The following is an 18,038-nucleotide window of genomic DNA, read 5'->3' as shown; positions in this document are numbered from 1 at the left end:
AGCCTGTGGAAGCTATGCCTCCAAAATTTATTAGTATCTCAAATGGTGCTGGGAATCCTTTGGGATCTGACCAGAGTCTCCTTTCCAAGGGATACAAATGCCCTATCATTCTTCAGGAGATGTGTCTTCAAATCCAGGGTGAGGATGGCAAGCTTTCTCTCCTCTTTGCTCTCAAAGCCTGTGAAGGGCCTCCTGTAGGTCAGGCCTGGGCAGGGTTTGAAGAGCTCAGGGAACAGAGAGCAGCTCCAGGAGAGAGTGCTGAGAAGTCCTTTAGTGGGAAATGGAGGGAATCTTGTGACTCTCTCCTTGTTCCAAGATCAGAAGCCCCTTAAGGTGCCACATGTCCAATCCCAGGGACTATCCACAGGAGTTGGTAAGCTGAATCAAGAGACCGTGAGCTGGCAAACGCAGGAGTGACAGAGCGGTTGACCCCGTGGGTCTTAAGACTGGGGGGTCAATTTGGTGGAGAAGAGGCCTCTGGTTTTTAGAAGAAGGGTGACATCCTTAGAAAATAAGAGGCCCCCTGGGGGTCAAATAATGAAATCCCTCTGGTTTGTAGCACCACACAACAAAGGGGCTTTTAAGGGTCTGGTGGGGAGAGAAGAAGAGGAAAGGAGAGGAGAAGAAAGAGAGCACCTTCCTAATTTTCTCTCCCAGCTCCTGAGTCCCTTTTTTTCCCTCCCAACAGTTGGGAGTCTGTGTTCCTGAGCAAGTTTTATTTATGAAGGGATTGCCAGGGATCTACCTAAACACCTAACTCCTCTAGACAAGGGAAGAAGTTCTCCTCTTCCCCCTACTCATGGCCAGGGATTAGGTTTTGGATTTGAGGGGGCTGCCCCCCTCTCTCGGCAACCCACTCTGACCTCAGGACCCTGCTTAGAGCCAAGCAGAGGAGTTGGCTTGGGACCGACAGGCTGAAGCTGGGTGCAGAGGCGCCGCACTCCCCACCCTGGATAACCATGATGAGGCCATGGAGAATTGGAGGTACCCCCTTTCATGAGGTCCAAAGATCTGAAAGCCAGAGAGTGCCCCAGTGCGAGGCGACGCCCAGCAGCTGCCTTAGCCTTCCCGGTGCTTTTTCTCAGCTCAGATGTATCCAGATAAAAGTGCCCGGCGGCATGCCCCCACACAGCCCTGACAAATGAATGTCATAAAGTTTCTTTCCTGGGGGTGGGAGATGTCCGTCTGAAGATATCCAGCAGTGAAGTGGCCCCCCACAATGGGCCCTTCTTTCAGCAGTACACGCCCCTCCTTCTTGCCCCCTAAATTTCCAAGGGCGCTGAAGGAACCCACACAAGCCCTTTTCCCCACAAAGAATCAGACGCTCCTGCAAATAAAAACCAGGCACCCTAACCGCTAAGGCCTTATCAAACTGAGTGCCCCCTCTTCAGACACCCAGCTTGTCAGAACTTGGTTCCAAAAACAGACTGAATTTCCCCCACTTATTACCCTACAGCCCTGCCGGAGGCAAGATTTCCTTCCCCAGTTCCAAGCCCCAAAATTGCAAGGGGAAAAAGCGAGAAAGCTGGAAGCGACTTACTGCGGGCGTGCTGGGCCTGGGCTGCCGCCACCGCCTTCTGGGCTGGGAGAGCGCTCACCTACCTCTGCCCCCTTCCCCACCACAGCGAGCAGTTAAAGTGTCACTTAACATTCTGGAGAATGTGAAATATACTGCGCGGTGTCAACTCCCCAAAACCATAAAACTAACTTTATGGACCTCACGTGACTTTCTCGAGCCAGTGAGGGGTATCTGTCTGACTTCTCGGCGATTTTTACGATCTAACTTCGAGATAAAACCCCTATCCATTTGACATCTAAATGTCATAGCGACTTTTGGGATAGTTTGCTATGGACAAAGGGGGACAAAGTCAAGGGGTAGGGCCCAGTAGAACCTCCAAGACCCTCGGCTGCCTCCTCACCAGCTCCCCCTCCCCCCAAGTCCTGTAAGAAGTTGGGCCAAGCTGGAAGGAATTGACCGGGTAAGTGTCCAGACTTGACTCTTGCGCTCAGGGTGGAGGCTGACTTGGATGGAGAAGGACTGGGCCCTGGCCCTGGGCCAGTCTGGCTGGAGGGAGAACCAGGGGTCTTCTAGGAGGGACCACAATTCCTTATTAAGAGGGAAGGTCAGTTGGGCCCCTGGAGAGAGGGAGCCCCTGATAAGTGTAGAGAAGACTAAATATGAGAGGAAACCTTTGAAATTGAGTTGATTTTTTTTATTTGTTGGCCTTAGTGGGTGGCAGAGCTGAATTGGGATTTGGAGCATGGGACAGCGGGGCTGGGCAGGCCTATACCACTCGCAAAAGGCCAGGGCCTCCCACTCAGGACTTAGGCCCAAATTACTTTCCCTAAAGAGGTTTCCAGAGGCTTTTCTGGCTGGCTGGTGGAAGGCCAGGGTGGCATCCAGCTCAACCTTTCCCTGGCCCCAGCCCCAGCCCCACATGGGGTTTCTGGGTCTCTCAGTCCCCCAGGCATCAAAGCCTGTCCCCTGGCCCAAGCACCGCTGACCAAGTGGGGACTTGGGTGGCTGAGAGGGGCTGCTGGTGAGCATCCTGCTTTCCCTTCCCTACACCCCAGATCTATCAAGAATGGTCTAGGGTGTGCCCGGTGATGGGAGAGGCAGGCCCCCAGAGAAAAGACGAGTGGAAGGGCAGTGGAGTAGGGGAGACATTTATTTGACTTCAAGGAAAGCTACAAACAAATACCAAAAGCGAATCACTGAGACAGGCCCGGCAAAGACAGATTTCACACGGAGCACAGCATCCACTCGCTCACTACAAATGGTCTTGGAAGCGAAATGGGTAGGGGGGAGAGGATGGGTCTGACCCAGACCATCCCCATATGTACAAGCTTTGGGCCCTCTACGCCAGACCCATGGATTCACAGAGAAATACACAAGACATTTTACACTGAGGATTATTTTTGTTTCCGTACACTCCCAGACCAGGCCTTGTGGGGCCTACCCAGGCAGCAGGAACTTAAATCTCACTATTTTACCTTCCCTCTTCTCAGCATCACTCCTTTGGTCCTCCCTGGCCCCTTTCCACTCCGGAACCAAGCCACCGGGAGACTTGGGCCTGGAGAGCATGGAGGGAGGAGGAAGAGGAGGGTGGAAAGAGACACAGTCATGGACTCCACCTCCGAGGCCAGCTCAGCTGGCCCCGGCTCTGCGGTACTACCCCGCCTCAATTGCGGCCCCTTAGAGAAGTTTCGAGCTGAAACTCAAAATACAGCGATCATCCTTTTATAAATAAGTTAGAACACAGATGGGGAGGAGGAAGTTCACATTAAACATGCGAGTTTCTTTTTTTCCTGGGGGAAGGAGTGCAACCACAGACACGCACATTCAGAAACACTGGCGGATTTGGGGTGAGCGGAGGGGAGTGGGGAGCATGGAGGGAAAATAATTATCATTATTATTAACAATAATAACAAGATTAACCAGTCCAGGAGAGAGGGAGCCACAGGAGGACCTAAGACCAAACGAAAAATCTTAACACAAGGCCGGGGTGAGGCAGGCTCGTGGGAACCGGTCCCCAGCGGGCAGCGGCAGCGCAGGGAGGATTGGAGGGGCCGGGCTGGGGGGCGGCACGGGCTCTTGGGCCGCCCAGGGCTCCTCCCGGCAGGCTCATGGCTGGAAGGCGCTGCCGGCTGTAGCCAGGCTCATACTTTTCAGTTTGTTGTCTTTCTTCCACTTCATGCGCCGGTTCTGGAACCAGATCTTGATCTGGCGCTCGGACAGGCAGAGCGCGTGGGCGATCTCGATGCGCCGCCGCCGCGTCAGGTAGCGGTTGAAGTGGAACTCCTTCTCCAGCTCCAGGGTCTGGTAGCGGGTGTACGCGGTCCGGGCCCTTTTCCCATCGGGCCCGGTCATATCTGGAGCAGACAGAGCAGAGCCGCGAGGCAACGTTATTTCGGTTAAGGGAGGGGGCACTGGGTGGGAGGGGGGCGTGGAGCAGGACCCAGGCGTCCCCAGCACCCAGCTCACCGCAGCTCCAATCCTCCCCACTCCAGACGCCCGCATTCAAGCTCGCTTTCTGCACCCCCTTCTCCTGCAGCCCCCACTTCTGCCGGCAGCGAATGCGCCCGGCTTTGTCTCGTGCGCCCTCCCTGTGCCTCACCCTTCGCTGGGCTCAGGCGGCCGCTCGCCCCGAGAGGGAGGAGAGTGGCTGCACTTTTGCCCTGGAAAGCTCGTTTTACTGCTCGCTCCTCCTTTTGCTACCGGCAGTCTAAAAATTTCGGGGGTAAGCAGGAACCTTCCCCACGTTACATAAACCCCATCCTTCATCCTAAAGCTAGGACAGCTGGGCGAATAAAAGCTAAGCGGAATCTGGGAAAAAATTATTGAAAATACTCCTCCCCAACCCCCCAGCTAAAGACCTCTGGCTCTGTCCCCCGGGCTGTGAGGACCCTCTTAGAGACTTCTCCCTCTCTGGAAAAAATAAATCTGTATTTGAGGAAAAGCCAAACTCTCCTCGCCCCCCCCACCCCCCCACCCCAAACGCAGAGAAGGCAAGCCCAGAAGACAAAAAAAGGGAGCCAGAGGCGAGAATTACCATGGCTGATGTGAAGCTTCCTCATCCAGGGGAATATCTGCGGAGTCTGCCCCTCGGGCGCGGCTGTGGAGGTGGCCATGGGCTCTGGCTGTGCCCGAGCTAGGCTCGGGCTGCTTAGCTGGCTCGCCGCTTCCTCAGGCTCCGAGGACGCGCTGGCCTCGTCTATTTCGGTGAAATTGGCGCTGGAGCTGGCCGGGGTCGCCTGGTCGGAGGGGGACGAAGCAGAGGGTTTGGCGCCGTGGCTGTCGCCGTTGGTGCAGGGCAAGGACTCGGGCGAGGACAGGGAGCAGCTCGACGCCGCTTGCCTGAAGCGGGGCTCCTGGGCAGGCGCGGGGAAGGCGCGCGAGCTCTCGCCCACCGCCCCAAAGTGGCTGGAAGAGGCCGAGGAGCGGTTGACGCTGAGGTCCATCCCATTGTAATTGTAGCCGTAAGAGCCGGTGTGCATGGCAGCGGGATCCCTGTAAGAGCCGCTCAGAGAGCTGCCACTGCCATAATTTAGCAACTGATAGTCCGGGCCATTTGGATAACGCCCCGAGAAGGAGTTTACAAAGTACGAGCTCATTTGGGTGATTTTGGAGGGCTTGATTTGTGGATCGTGGTCGTTATAACCCTGTGCTTCACGATTTATGATGTATTAATGAATTATAGCGATGCACTGTACTTCGTTTTGCTATGTATGCGGCCAAATATGGGGGGGGTGTTGGAAGGGGGGTGGGGGGGCGTTAGGGAATCACGTGCTTTTGTTGACCAGTCGTAAATTCTCGCTGATGACCTCAAGAGGTAATTCATGCTCTATGGTTACAAATAATGACGATCCGAGAATCGTTAGGGCCGATTCAATGCGAGCCTCCGAGAGAGGGGGAAAAAAGGAGAAGGGGGAGAAACAGGGAGAAGGTTGGCGGCGGCCTCTGAGCAGAGCGCGCCACCTCCCGGCGATTGGCGGGAGCGCGGGCCGCAGACCGCCATGGCGGCGACGGCTGCCTCCCTGTTAGCTCTCTGCAACCGCCGGGCGAGAAAGAAACCCGGCCTAGGCTCACACGCAGGGTTGAGCCTTTTAGAGGAGGGACCCGCTTGAGCCTTTACCCACTTTCTTTGGAGTGGAGTTAGTCTATTTGTGTCCTTCTCCTTGTCATTATTTTAACTCTGGATGAGATGATCAAAGATTGAGTTGCTTTTCCCTTACTCGGGCTTTGTAAGTCTCCGAGTTGGGGGCGGAAATGAGGGGGAGGGTTGGAAGATGTGTGTGAAAAACAATTATGGCAACGGGGTTCCCCCGCGAGCTTGGCCTGGCTGGCTTCCTGACGGGGCTGCAGTGGCCCATCCACGGCGTCCAGGCCGAGCTGGCACGGCTGGGCCGAGGTTGGAAGGAGAAGCTTTCACTTCTGGGCCCCATAGAAGTTTGGAATCCTCTTCCTGACCTCCTCCCCGTCCTTAGCCAGGCCCCGGGAATGACAGAGCAGGACAAGGACCCCAGAGGATAAGCAGCGCTGCGGCTAAGCGGCCTAGTTCAGGGAAAAACGGCGGCGGCGACCGCGTCGGCGGCTGGGGTTTGGATGGAAACGTGGTTCTGAGGGTTGAGATCAAGGCAGGACCCTTTCCCCTCCTCGCCAGATGCCTTCTATTGCATTGGGAGGCCCCACTCGAGACCCCTCGCTGGCGGCTGGGTAGTTTCAGGATTTTCCCGGCGGCCCACGCCTTCCAGGGAAGGGGTTCCGAAGACCGGCGGCGCCTTGCTGAGCGCGCTGGGCGGCCAGAGACCGCTGCAGCTGGGCCCCTTCTGCCGGGCAGCTATTTTCTTTAAAAATAAAAAAGGGAGAGAGGGAGGAGGAAGAAAGGAAAACAGTGTCCGCAGCACGCCGCCTGCGTGAGGGTGGGGGTGGGGAGAGAATGGGTCGTTTTTGGTTGAGGGGATGACCAAACCGCCTCATCACCTGGCCTCCTGCCTTCAGGTCTCCAAGGAGCAGGAGAAAGTCGTGCCCTTCGCCCTGCGCCCGCCGGAGGCTTCGCATTCCCCTACTTGTCGCTGAGCTCCTGCTAGAGGCGGGAAGGGGCGCCTGGAGCCTCCAGCTGCAGGCAAAGAGATACCCGGTGGCCCCACTTGAGTCTCCGGAGCCACAGGCCCGGAGCCGAGGGCCACGGCCGGCGGAGATGAGGCCATGTGAGCAGGCCAAAGGCCGTGGGCCTTGGTGAGCATGAGGACAGAAAAGCGCTGCTGAGGCGAATACCCGCCTGGCTCAGTCTCTGCAGGGGCTCCGGGCTAGGGGGCCTAGGTGGTGGCCCTCGTGCCACGGACAAACGAGGAAAAGCTAGAGAATAAGAGGGAATGGCCCTTCTCCGTCCCCCAAGTCTGCACCAGGAGAGGCCAGTCTGAGCCGAAGCACCGGGGCGAGGCGCGGCGCTGGGGCCCTGGCCGGACCGCTCCAGCCTTTATCTCAACTGTAGCTTCCGAGTCGTGTCGGGACCGCTGGGCCGACCAGGGCTCCTGCCTTTGCTGCAGAGTTTCCGGCACGGGGACGATGGGGTGGTGTGGGGGCGGGGGAGTGGTGGGGGAGGAGCAGAGGTGACTGAGCCGCGAGTTTTTACGTCTTTATTATTATTATCATTATTAATAATATTAATATTATTACCGAAGTATTTCACGTCCAGAGCTAAGACAAGACTACAAACACAACACATAGAAAATTAATAAAATAGAACTTTGTTTTCTTCTGAGGCTCCTCTTCTTACTTCTAGGTAGTATGTGCTCCTTCCAGTGGCTTTGGGGAGGGGGTGGGAGAGAGGTCTGGGGTCAGGGAGTCTTCGAGGCCCCCGCTGAGGGGACTGTGAATCTACCATTGAACCGTGCACGGGGTACATGGACGAAATGAGACGCGACACGGACAAGAGTATTTTGCTCTGCTTCCAGGAAACATCAAGTGAGTTCGGTCCTCAGTTCTCACGGGGAGTCTGATCGGGCGGAGGCGGGTTCCGCGGGGATGGAGGGGGTGAGCCGGGTGCTGGGTGGGCTCAGGCGCACCGCCTCCCAGCCCCCAGCGAGAGCTCTGCGGGCGGGGGCGTCCAGGAGAGCGCTGGGCCCCGCCTGACATGCGCTGGAGAGCAGGTCCCCGGGCTCCCCCACCCGCAGAGCCTTCTCCGGGCTCTCCGATGCCCTCGGCTCCCCACAGGCCTCTCCCTTTCGCGTCCCCCCTCCCTTTCCAGCGCCTTCACTCGGCTGGTTTTTCTTCCTCCTCCTCGGCACTGAGCTGAGATGCGCTGAGCAGTTTGCTCTCCTTTTTCCACTTCATGCGCCGGTTCTGGAACCAGATCTTGATCTGCCGCTCAGTCAGGCACAGGGCGTGCGCGATCTCGATGCGCCGCCGCCGCGTCAGGTAGCGATTGTAGTGAAACTCTTTCTCCAGCTCCAGCGTCTGGTAGCGCGTGTAGGTCTGGCGGCCACGCCGGCCGCTGGGCCCAAAGGAGGAACCTGTTACGCAGAGAGGAGATGCTGAGGCCTGGGGTCACCAGGGCCAGAGCCCCCCACCCGCACTCAACCCTCAAACACGGACGCTAGCCTGTCTCGGGATGCCCTCCACTGTCTGGTTCCCTGCCCCCCGTCCTCACTCCTCCAGCGCCCCCTCCAGATTCCCTCCGGGTCTCCTAGGCCTGCGCATCCAGTCTAGGCTCTCGATGGGGGGATGGGAGGAGCAGTTTAAAATCCCACCTGAGCCTGGGGGAGGGGCTGGGGAAGTACTGGCCAGGTGTGTCTCTTCCCAGCCGCATCCTTTTTTTCCATCCATCTGGCTCCCCCACTACCCTGTGATAGATTCCGGCCCTTAATCCGTAATGACGTGGATCGATCCGTAGTCGGCATTAACGGCTCTTCACTTTGGTGTCCCTCTAATGGACATCAATTTGGGACTTCAGGCCGACAAATAATCCAACTTGAGACTCAGGCGCCTGCTGCTTCCTCTCTCCCCCTCCGCCTGCTCCCTCTCTCTTTCTTCCCCTTATTCTGCCTCCCTCCTCTGACTACCACCCTTTTCCTGGTGCCTCATCTTTCCCCAGCCCCCGACCCCCAGGGAAACACAGTCCGGGACAGACTCAACTCTCCCTCGCCAGCGTCACGCCGCCCCCTTCCCATGACGCACTCCGGTTTTAATGGAACAGTCTTTGGGTGGGGGACCCGACTAGGGCTGGGGGCGCAAGGGAAAGCCAAGCCCGTGACGGCAGCCCCTGCCCCCTTCCCTGACCCGGAATCCCGCTCTGGTCTGACGCTCCCAGAGAGCCCACTCGCTCCCCCTGGCTCCGAGTGCAGCTAGGACTTTGCAAACTTTGTAACTCCTGAAGGCGAGAGGACAGAGCAGGAGACCCTGTGCAGGCACCCAGTCTTCGCTTGGCTCCTAACTGAGATGCCCACCCAGCACCCTGGGGGAGAAGGCGGGGCGAGGGACATCCCTAGCCCTGTCTCCCGGAGGTGGAGACCCGCGGGGGTCTGGGCGACGGCGGGAAGTCTCACTCACTGTTGCACGAATTCATCCGCTGCATCCACGGGTAGACCGGAGTGGAGCACTTCTGCTCCTCGGTCTCGCCGAACACGCTCTTGTCCTGCGCACAGTCGGACTTCCGCGGCTCGGGGTGGAACGGGGGCGGCTCGTCGGCGCCCGAGAGCGCGCAGGCCGACTCCTTCTCGCGGTAGAAGGCCGGCGCCGGCCCGTAGTCGCAGGGCGCCGCTCGGCCGTAGCCGCCGCCAGCCGGCGGGTAATAGGAGGAAGCGGCAAAGCCCTTGTCCTGGCCGGGCCCGGGCCCGTAGGGCGCGGGGTAGTGCCTCAGCGGGTCCGCATAGCCCGACGAGTAGAGCGGTAGCTGGCCCAGGAAGGACTCCTGCCCGCTGGCCAGAGTGACGGGGAAGGTGGAGTTCACGAAATAGGAACTCATTGGGAGGGGAGGCGCGCACGGCCGCTGCTGCTCCGCCGGGTTTATGATTTGTTGTGTTTTATAGTCCGAGCGCCGCGCCTATTAGTAGTATATCTGAGATTGGGTTTTAGCTGAGGGGGGATGGCGAGGTGCCAGTGAGGGCCAGAAGGAAATACAACCATCTGATCCAACACTGACCAATGGCAGAGGCAGGAATTGTCAAATAGCACCCAGGAGGAGCGCAGCCCGCACGAGGGACCCGCGCACAAACCTATCAACCTTTTTTTTCCTCCTTCTTCTCCTTCTCCTTTCTCTTTCTCCCCAACAACACGACGCTTCCTGTTCCACCTACGTAGGATCTGCGAAAGAGGCGTCTGTGCCTTTGAGGGAGGAGGAAGCATTTGGATGGAGACCACCCCATCCCCCAGTGATTAAATAAATATATCCCTCCCCTCCCCACGCAGGATAGGAAAAAGTTAATTGTGTTTTCAGAAAAGTTAACCCCTGCGTTGCTTGAGCCCCATTCCCTCAAAGGAAGGGTGAGTAAATGTCACCGAATCTCGAATCTCAGTCTCATTAAGAGAGGACTAAAGGAGAAGGTTTATTTCTCCGGTTTTGTGTTGGTAGAGGGAAGAAGAGTTCTCCGCTAATTGGCATCGTTTTCAGAAAGAGAAAGCCAAAGAAGAAACACTCTTTCTCAGGTTTTGAAAACCGTTTTTCTTGATTGTCAGACCTGCTCTGTCTCCTCCAAGCTGGGGTTTATTATTCCTGCTTCTCCACAACTCTTAGGGTCTGAGGGGCAGGCCAGAGCCTGCTGCCCAGAGGACCCAAGGCCCGGAAATGAAAAGAAGGTCTGAGCCCCAGCTTCTCCCTCTGGCTCTGCAGCTAGGCTAGGAGCTTCCTGGAAGACTAAGGCTGCCGCTGCCCGAGACACCCTGCCTGGCTCTAGTATGTACCGCTTGCTTCTGGCACGGGAAGGGGCACTGGGGAAAGGGACTAACTGTCTCCTCACTGGGGGATATGGAAAGGAGGAGTGAGGGGCATCCCCCAGCCTAGGTTTGTCTCATCCCTATCCTGTCTGCAACCCCCACTCGACCCCCCGCCTCCTACCCCAAAAGACATGAGTATCCTGGGCTACAGATTCACAGAAATCAAGGTTGTCTCAGTAAGTGGGTCCAGGGAAGAAATTGTTCCTCCAATTTGGGGTCCTCAAACCCTCCTGATATTTGAGGCAATGAGAGACCACCGAAAAGAGAGGTGTTCGCACTCCTTTTCCAGGTCTCTCCAGAAGCTGGCAGTTTTTAGAATTAATTTTCCACGATTTGATGTTGGTTTAGTCTTATAAGGAGGGAGGGATGTTTGGGTCCTCCTGGGGACTCAGCAGGCAGCATCCCCTATCAGCCTGCATCCCCTCTCCAGATGCTCACCACCCTTCTGGCTGTCTCTCAGCATCTCTACAATCCCTCCCACACCCCTTGTTTGTATCACCAGCTTTGCTTCGGTACAAGCTTGGGTGTGAGAGTGTATGTCTCTGGAGCTCTCTCTCCAGCACTGACTCTCTCTCATCTAAGGAAATCGAGTATTGAAGCCCGGCTGGAAGACTGACCCACAATGTGTATTCAACATTCTCATATGCACGTTGAGGCCAGGCAGTAAAGAGTGACAACCTTCGGACTTGGAGCCAGGAATGGTCCAGGGTGTGGGACAAAGTCTGATGATGAAAGGGTTAGGCTGACTCTCTGTCTTTGGGCTCCTTTTTGTGGGCCACCTCTGTCCACTGAACACAGCACAAGACACTAGGGAAAGTGGTGGAGGGCTGAGACTGGTGACCAAGGGTGGAAACTTGCAAAGTGGCCTACAAGGCTCGCTGAACTCAGGACAACTTCTAGGCTGCAACTTCATGGCCAGGTGGCGATCCCTGGATATCCCATCGACCACTTCCTAGCCTGATTCTATGGGGGGTTTTAATCAAGATTTAGGAAAATAAACCTCGAGACTCCTAATGATGGAAAATCATGAATGCTCCAATCTAACAGATTGGGCTCACTCCTATAGAGGAATGGGGAATATTTGGGCAGGGGAGTAAGGTGGGGAGAGTGCCTATGTGCACCTCCCTTCTCTCTGCCACTGAGGATGAGCCTCGGGCCTCAGCCCTCCTTGCCTCCTCCCTGGCCACAGTGTCCCCATCCTAGGACTGGACCATGTGGGCTTTGCTGTGGAGTCTAGATGAAGTAAGATGCGGTGAGGGAGGGAGCCTTCCTCTGTGATAGAAGGACAAAAATACTCACCTTATCCTTAGAGTCACCACACCAAATTAACCTCACCTCTGCAGGTTGCCTGTCTTAAGACAGAGCCAAAAAGGCAGGGCCTGGGCGCCTGGAGTCCGGCATGAAAGGAAATAGCGCCTCATCGCTCTTATCTAAGCCCAGAGGTATTTATGAGCGTTTATTCGTCTGATCCGTTTGTTTGGGAGAAAGAGCAGGCAGGCGGGGCCCGGACAGAGGCCGCCTGGTTTCTGGAGCCAGATCTCTACGAATCTGTCTGTGGTTCCGTCCACTGCCGTCTGTCTGTCTCCAGGGGGGAATATGTAAATACACAGCAGGCACAGCCGTCTGTCGGTCTGGGGGCTCTCTCCCTGCCTCAATGAGGAAGTGTGTATGGAGAGGTGGATATAAATGTGTGCTGAGTCTTGAGTACACAAGAGAAGGATTGTACAGAAACCCCACAGGCAGGATTTATAATTGTAATTTTCTGTACTTCGGGTCTGCGGTCCTGTGATGTACACACATCCCAGCTCCCAGGGAAATGTCCAAGTTGTATCAGCTCAGGAGTAGAACTTTCCTGTGCGGCTAACCTCAAGGAGGGATCTCTCCCTGTATGTTTATGGAGGGGAGAGGGATTGAGACATTTTCCAGGCATCCCATTTCCTCCCAGCTACAAAGCTCCCCCCACCCCCAGCTCTTTGGGTTAAGGGCAACTTCCCCTTCCTCACTCCCAACTCTGACTGGGGTGGGGCAAATTAAAACATCTCAACCTAATTCTTCCCCTGGACTCTGTGATTCTCTGGGTTTGGGGAACATAATATTCCCAGAGGGAGCAGTGTGGCCGCTCCCAACCTTTGGGAGCTGTTTAGGTGGGACATTGGCTTGAAATTGTCCGGTCCAAAGCTCCTCACAAAGACCTCATTTCCATTATGCAAATGAATGGCATAGTCTCTGATCTTGAGGGGGGAGTGGCCGGTGGCGCGGCTTCCTCTCCCGGTTCCCTCCCCCAGGTCCACGGGCACCCTAAGCGCCCTGAAGTATTTCAACCCTTTCTACCAGCCGCCTTCCCCTCCCTACCTGTCCTTCGGATTGACCACAAGAAAAAAATCTCCGAGGGGCCCAAGACTTTCGGGGCGCGCTCCCTGGGGACCTCCCGCACTGGGCCGGGCTTTCAAGCCGCCAGAAAGTCACTCGCTGCCGAAAAGCTGAAAGGGCTGCTTCTGCGGCCCAGACTCAGGAGGCGCCGAAGGCGCGGGGGCAGACGCCGCCGCATTTGCCCCCAGCACCGCCGGGCCCCTCGACCTCCGCAGCTCCTCCAGCTCCGGGCCAGATCCTAGTAACACCTCGGCTTGCCTGGCACCGCAGGCAATTTCCTGGAGCCCCCGCCCAGGAACCGGGGCCACAGCACCTTGAAAGGAGCGGCCAGAGCTTCCTCCTGTGGCTTGAAAGCCCGAGCTAATCAGTAACCCGTGAGACAGGGGCCAATATTCAAACGCGGCGGCAGAGGCGCGCACCCCGCCCTCGCCACCCCCTTCTGGGAAAGCGGTCGGGTTAAGCTGGTGTGAGGGGTCCGGCAGGAACTGAAATAACAATGGTTTGGTTTCCTAATGATTGATCTCCACTCCTACTCCCAATTTTTTCCCAAAGCATATTTGTGTCGATTTTGCTTGAAACGATCGGGAATGGGGGATGGGATCCACACTCACTTGCAGACACCCACAGTTTCCAGAAAGCTCGGCTCGATTCCTTCATCGCGGACTCACCGGCCAAGGAACTGGCAAGACCCACCAGCCAACCCGGAGAACACAGACCCGGTTTGTCTTTTGACAACCGAGTGGAACTGCTGAGGCCGGCGCCTCCCCTACTGGCCCCCTCCCATGGCCGAGAAGAAAACCAAATAAACCTTGAACAGCCTTGGCCTCGGATCTCCCCAGCGGCCCGGATGATCCTCTCTCGCGCCTGGGGTGCGGGGGAGGAAGGGCTCACGGCTCTGATCCCCCATCCCTTTGATTCAGGGCCCCCTGCCCGCGGGATGCAGTCTTAGTCCTCTTTAAATACGCCCTGGAAAAAGCCGCTTCCTCAGCCAGCCGCCAGGTTGGGAGCAGGGATGAGGAGGCCGAGGGAGAGGGGACACTTGTTCTCTAATCCACACACGGGCGGTCGGGAACCAAGATCCAGCGGAAAGCGACCATCTGGGCCTGAAATCCCTAGAATAGCCGGCCAAACCTGACCGGCCCGGGCGCCAGGCGTCGGGCACGGTTCGGGCAGCGTCGTGGGGCTCGCGGCGCCGAAGCCGCATGTCTCCGAACGGACGGTAGATGGCAGCAAACCGCATAATTTGGGTCAGAGCAAACTAAGGGATGATTTATACCCCGCCAAGACTACAGGAGAAAAAGACCTTTAGTCTGGGTGGGTTTGGGGAATTTTCCCTTTGAGAATAGGCTCCGAGTGCCGTGGGTGCTGGCCGAGAAGTTCTCTTGCTACGCAGCCAAGGGGTCCCTCCAGGCACCCAGTTCGGGCCTGCTTGGAGGGCATCTACCTGTGCCTCCAAGAGCCCCCTCCCGCGCCACAAGTGGCTGCGTCCCTCTCTTCCCAGCTCAGGACTGAGAGAGCCAACATCCCCAAACACACCCCAGACCCCGCAATCCCTGGGCAACCAGAAGCCCGAGGCTGAATGCTCTACATCCGGTCTTCAAAAAGAGAAAAGCAATCATCTATTGGCCTAACCCAAACTAAATCAGTCTCTCCTGCCCTCCGCGCCCAAGGTCGCTGATTTCTCGGCTGGAAGCTTCCCCAGAAGCCCTCTCACTCTATTTTTAAGTCTTCACCTAGCGGCTTGCGCCTCCTTCCACCCCATCAGTTACTTTAGGAATCTGTCTCCCTCCCAAAACGGTTCTTCTCCTCCTCCCCCCCAGGAGGTCTGGCTGGGGAATGAAATCAGGCGCCGGAGGGACAGGACTAGCTGTCTGAGCCCAGCGCCAGGCAGCTTTCCAGTCCGGACACCATCAGGTCCCTTAACTGGGTTTTTTAAAATTTCTTTTTGTTTTTGTTTTTGTTTACAAGCCTAAAACAACAACATTCTAAACAGCTTCTTCACAATCACCACATTTGGATCCAGGAAAGTTTGAAACGATTTCACATCAGACACACACACGGCATTTTCTCCTCCACCGAAATCCACACACCCCATACCAATAAAACGCAAGTAACAATCAATATTGCACAGAAACCAACACGTTGTAACCTACCGCGTTAAAACCACAAAATTGTCTCCCTGCAGAGCGGAGCTTCCTCAGGCGCAAGTGGTGAGAGACCTGAGCATTCTCAGGCAGGCTTCCCGGGGGGTCTTCCTCGATTTGGGTGCCTCCACCCACAGCCCTTTAATTTCAGAAATGTCTCCTCCGAAGGGAGATAATGAGCATTTCTCTGTGAATTGTTGTTTCTGTGTCTCTCTAGCTGCCTCCTCGCCCTCACCAGCCTCTGCAGAGATTCTAGGCCCTCCAGAGACCAGGACTCCCTCAGCGCCACCGCCCCTCGTGCCAGTGCTGCCGGGAAATCGCCGATACCCTCACCCGGCAAGAGAACTGCGCGGGGCAACTGGGGGCGGCCGGGATAAGGGAGGAATGGGGGGAGGGGGCGCAAACCACAGAGGCCATAGCAACCGGCTTCTGCGGGGCGCCCTGAAGCCCAGACACCCCCATCCTCTCTTTCATAGCCCCCTAGCTTGAGCCTCTCCTCCCAGCTTAAAAAGGCGACTTAGAGCTCGCCACTGTGGCCCCTTTCGGTTCCTACTCCCGTCTTCCCTGCCTTGGCTCCCCTTCCAGGAAGCAGCCACCCTTTTTCAGTCACCGAATTTCCTGGGAAGCCTCTCCCTGCAGCGCCCAGAGGTGGGGTTCAGCCCCGTCTTGGAGGCGGGGAGGAGGGAGACAAACCCAAGCCCCACCCCCTACAAAATCGATGCAAAAGAATAAGAAAAGAATTGTAGAATCTCCCTTACCTTTGCAGACCTTGGGATTTTTTTCCTCCGGTTGAAAGGAGTGGGGAGGAAGGGGGGAAAAAAAAAAGAGCGTTCGGTTTCGGCTTCATCTTCCAGATAATATTGTCCCAACCTGAGAGCCGTCGCTTCCCCTTCTCTGACTTGGGAGAAAGGGTGTTTCGATTTTCTGATATTTGAATAGAAAATGGAGTAAGTTCTGGCTTTGAAAAATGGTATCAGGCTGCGGTCCTGGGCAGATTGTCCATTTACCCTCCATGATGACTAAAATCCCAGATCAGCAAGCAAATTAACTTAGAAATTAAAATTATTTTTGGTTCTCTCTTTTGTGTAATTCTCACCCCTCCTTCCCTCCTCTCTTTCTCTCTCTCTTTTTTCCTCTCCCCCTCTCTCTCTTTTGCTTTATCGAGCTGATACTGAAGTATAAAAATATCAAGAGGCTGGAGCCCTGAAGGACGACAGTGCTCCGACCTAGGTGTGGTGTCCAAAAGAATGCTGCATTATAACCACCAGGGAAATGATAAAAAGTTCATGTTCACGATCACCAGGCCACATGACCGGCGCCGGCCAATCGCTGGATTCAACCACTCATAAACTTCTATCACAAAGTTGTAAATTTTCATAAAACAACAAGGAATTTATTGCATTTCTTCATGGCTGCTCCACCAGCAACCCTTTTCTCAGTCGCCATCTTCTTTTCTTCTCCTTCTCGCTTTTTGGGGAAACCCCAGTCTGAGAAGGGGTGCGATTTGGGGTGCAGGCAATCAGGCGGAGGAGCCACAAGGGTTCAGCTGGGAAAGGGGTTCTTTTCGGAACCTCCCTGTTCTCGAAGGAGCTCTCCCCGCTCTTCTAGTAAAAATTCACCCCAAATCCTCCACACAGGGACCATTCTAAGGCAATGTGGGGGTGAGTGGGAAGCAGCACGCGGTGTCCAGAGTTGCCACTTGCATCCGGGCAAAAGGAAAGGTTCAGTGCCCCCTCTCCCCCTCTGAACGCCTCCTTCCGTTCCCAGCCCTATGGATGGTGGGACCCCTACCCGTGAGGCGTGTAGCATTGCGGGTGAGGGGGCCCTAGATCCCCTGGGGCCTAGTTTTCGCCCCTGGGGAGGAACGGTGGCCCGGATGGAGGCCAAGGCGAACAGTCTAGCAACCGGATTCTCACCTCTGCACCCCAGAATTTGGAGGAGGGTAAAGCCGGATCCTGGCCTCTCCCGCCCAAATGCCCGAATGCCTGGGTTCCCTGTGACAACTCCATGTGCTCTCCGGGGGGTTCTGCGGTCATTAATGGGGGAAATTGTAGGTTTAGGGGCCTTTTACTTACAAATTCAAATTCAACAGATTCTCCTAGAACGCGCTTCCCTTCCAACCCTCTACCCCTTTCTGGTCGGATGCCTTAAATTTAAATAATCCAGGGCTCATAATCGAATAAGTACTAAAACCCAGCTCTGTAGGTCTAGCTACGTAGACGCCTCCTCCAGGTTTTTATCCCCTGATCAGGGGGTGTTTTGGAGCAAAAACAACAAACAACAAAATTCACCCCGTGTTTCCCAGGTCCCCTGAAATACTCCCGTATTTTGAATGGAGCTACCAGTGCCCAAATGCAGGAAACGAAATAACCTCCCCCCAAAATGTTTTTCTTTTTTTCTCTCTTTCTCTTACTCCGGAGAAGATTCCAGGTTGCGGGCAGCGCGAAGAGCGGGCAGAAAGGCGCGGAAGAGCCGGCGGAGCCCGGGCTGGCGGGCGGCAGGCGCAGAGCAGCCGGGATGCGGCCACAGCAGCCGGTAAACTCGCCGCTCAGGCTCTCGATCTCCAGGCTCATTTTCCCCTCGCCCCATTTTTAAGTTTTATTTGGGTCGCTGTGTTAATTTAGAACGAGATAAATTAAAATAGATGAAAGTAAAATAAATTGCAGTAAAACAACCGAATAGCTCTTGCAGAAAACGTTTGCCGAGTGAGCGGGACGCCGGGAGCGCCCTGGCGTCGGAGGCCTCTCTGAGCCGACATGAGGCCTCTGCTCACCCACCTGGCCTCTGCCTGATGCCGCCCAAGAAGCAGGAGTGGATCCGGGTGGTCAACTTCCCTTTCCTTCCCCTCTTCCTTCGTATGCGGCCTAGCATGTTGGATCTCAGCTCTGCATTTGTGCCCCAGCAGCCCTGCCCCGCTGCAGCTGGGTGGGAAGGCCTGGATGAAGACGAGTATAGGGAACTGTGCCTGTTTTTGTTTTGTTTTGTTTTGCGAATGTGTGTGACTGAGCATGTGGGCTCATGGATATGTTTACATGGGGGCAGATATGAATCTGTGTGTTTATAAGCCAATGTGTGAATGTGCATTGGTA

The 18,038-nt window shown here is 55.9% G+C and overlaps 2 protein-coding genes and 1 long non-coding RNA gene across 3 annotated transcripts; 1 reads left to right on the top strand and 2 right to left on the bottom strand.

The window, feature by feature from the left end:
* The first annotated feature begins 1,831 nt into the window (after window positions 1-1,831).
* Window positions 1,832-17,623, top strand: LOC147915000 (uncharacterized). Its single transcript, XR_015554707.1, has 3 exons — window positions 1,832-1,979; window positions 15,167-15,285; window positions 17,373-17,623. It is a non-coding gene; the product is annotated as an uncharacterized LOC147915000 (long non-coding RNA).
* On the bottom strand, window positions 3,226-5,221 carry HOXB5 (homeobox B5). Its single transcript, XM_004434630.3, has 2 exons — window positions 4,554-5,221; window positions 3,226-3,873 (listed from the first exon to the last, which is right to left on the bottom strand). Exons 1-2 carry the CDS (start codon window positions 5,113-5,115, stop codon window positions 3,626-3,628), a joined length of 810 nt encoding a protein of 269 aa, XP_004434687.1. The 5' UTR covers window positions 5,116-5,221; the 3' UTR covers window positions 3,226-3,625.
* Window positions 7,127-9,871, bottom strand: HOXB6 (homeobox B6). Its single transcript, XM_014790782.2, has 2 exons — window positions 9,053-9,871; window positions 7,127-8,016 (listed from the first exon to the last, which is right to left on the bottom strand). The coding sequence occupies exons 1-2, from the start codon at window positions 9,465-9,467 to the stop codon at window positions 7,757-7,759; spliced, it is 675 nt and encodes a 224-aa protein (XP_014646268.1). The 5' UTR covers window positions 9,468-9,871; the 3' UTR covers window positions 7,127-7,756.
* Window positions 17,624-18,038: the final 415 nt, after the last annotated feature.

The sequence above is a fragment of the Ceratotherium simum genome, chromosome 16 (assembly GCF_057802395.1).
Source record: "Ceratotherium simum simum isolate JZ-2026a chromosome 16, ASM5780239v1, whole genome shotgun sequence".
In the NCBI taxonomy this organism is placed as follows: Eukaryota; Metazoa; Chordata; class Mammalia; order Perissodactyla; family Rhinocerotidae; genus Ceratotherium; species Ceratotherium simum.
This window is presented reverse-complemented; position numbering and strand designations above follow the sequence as displayed.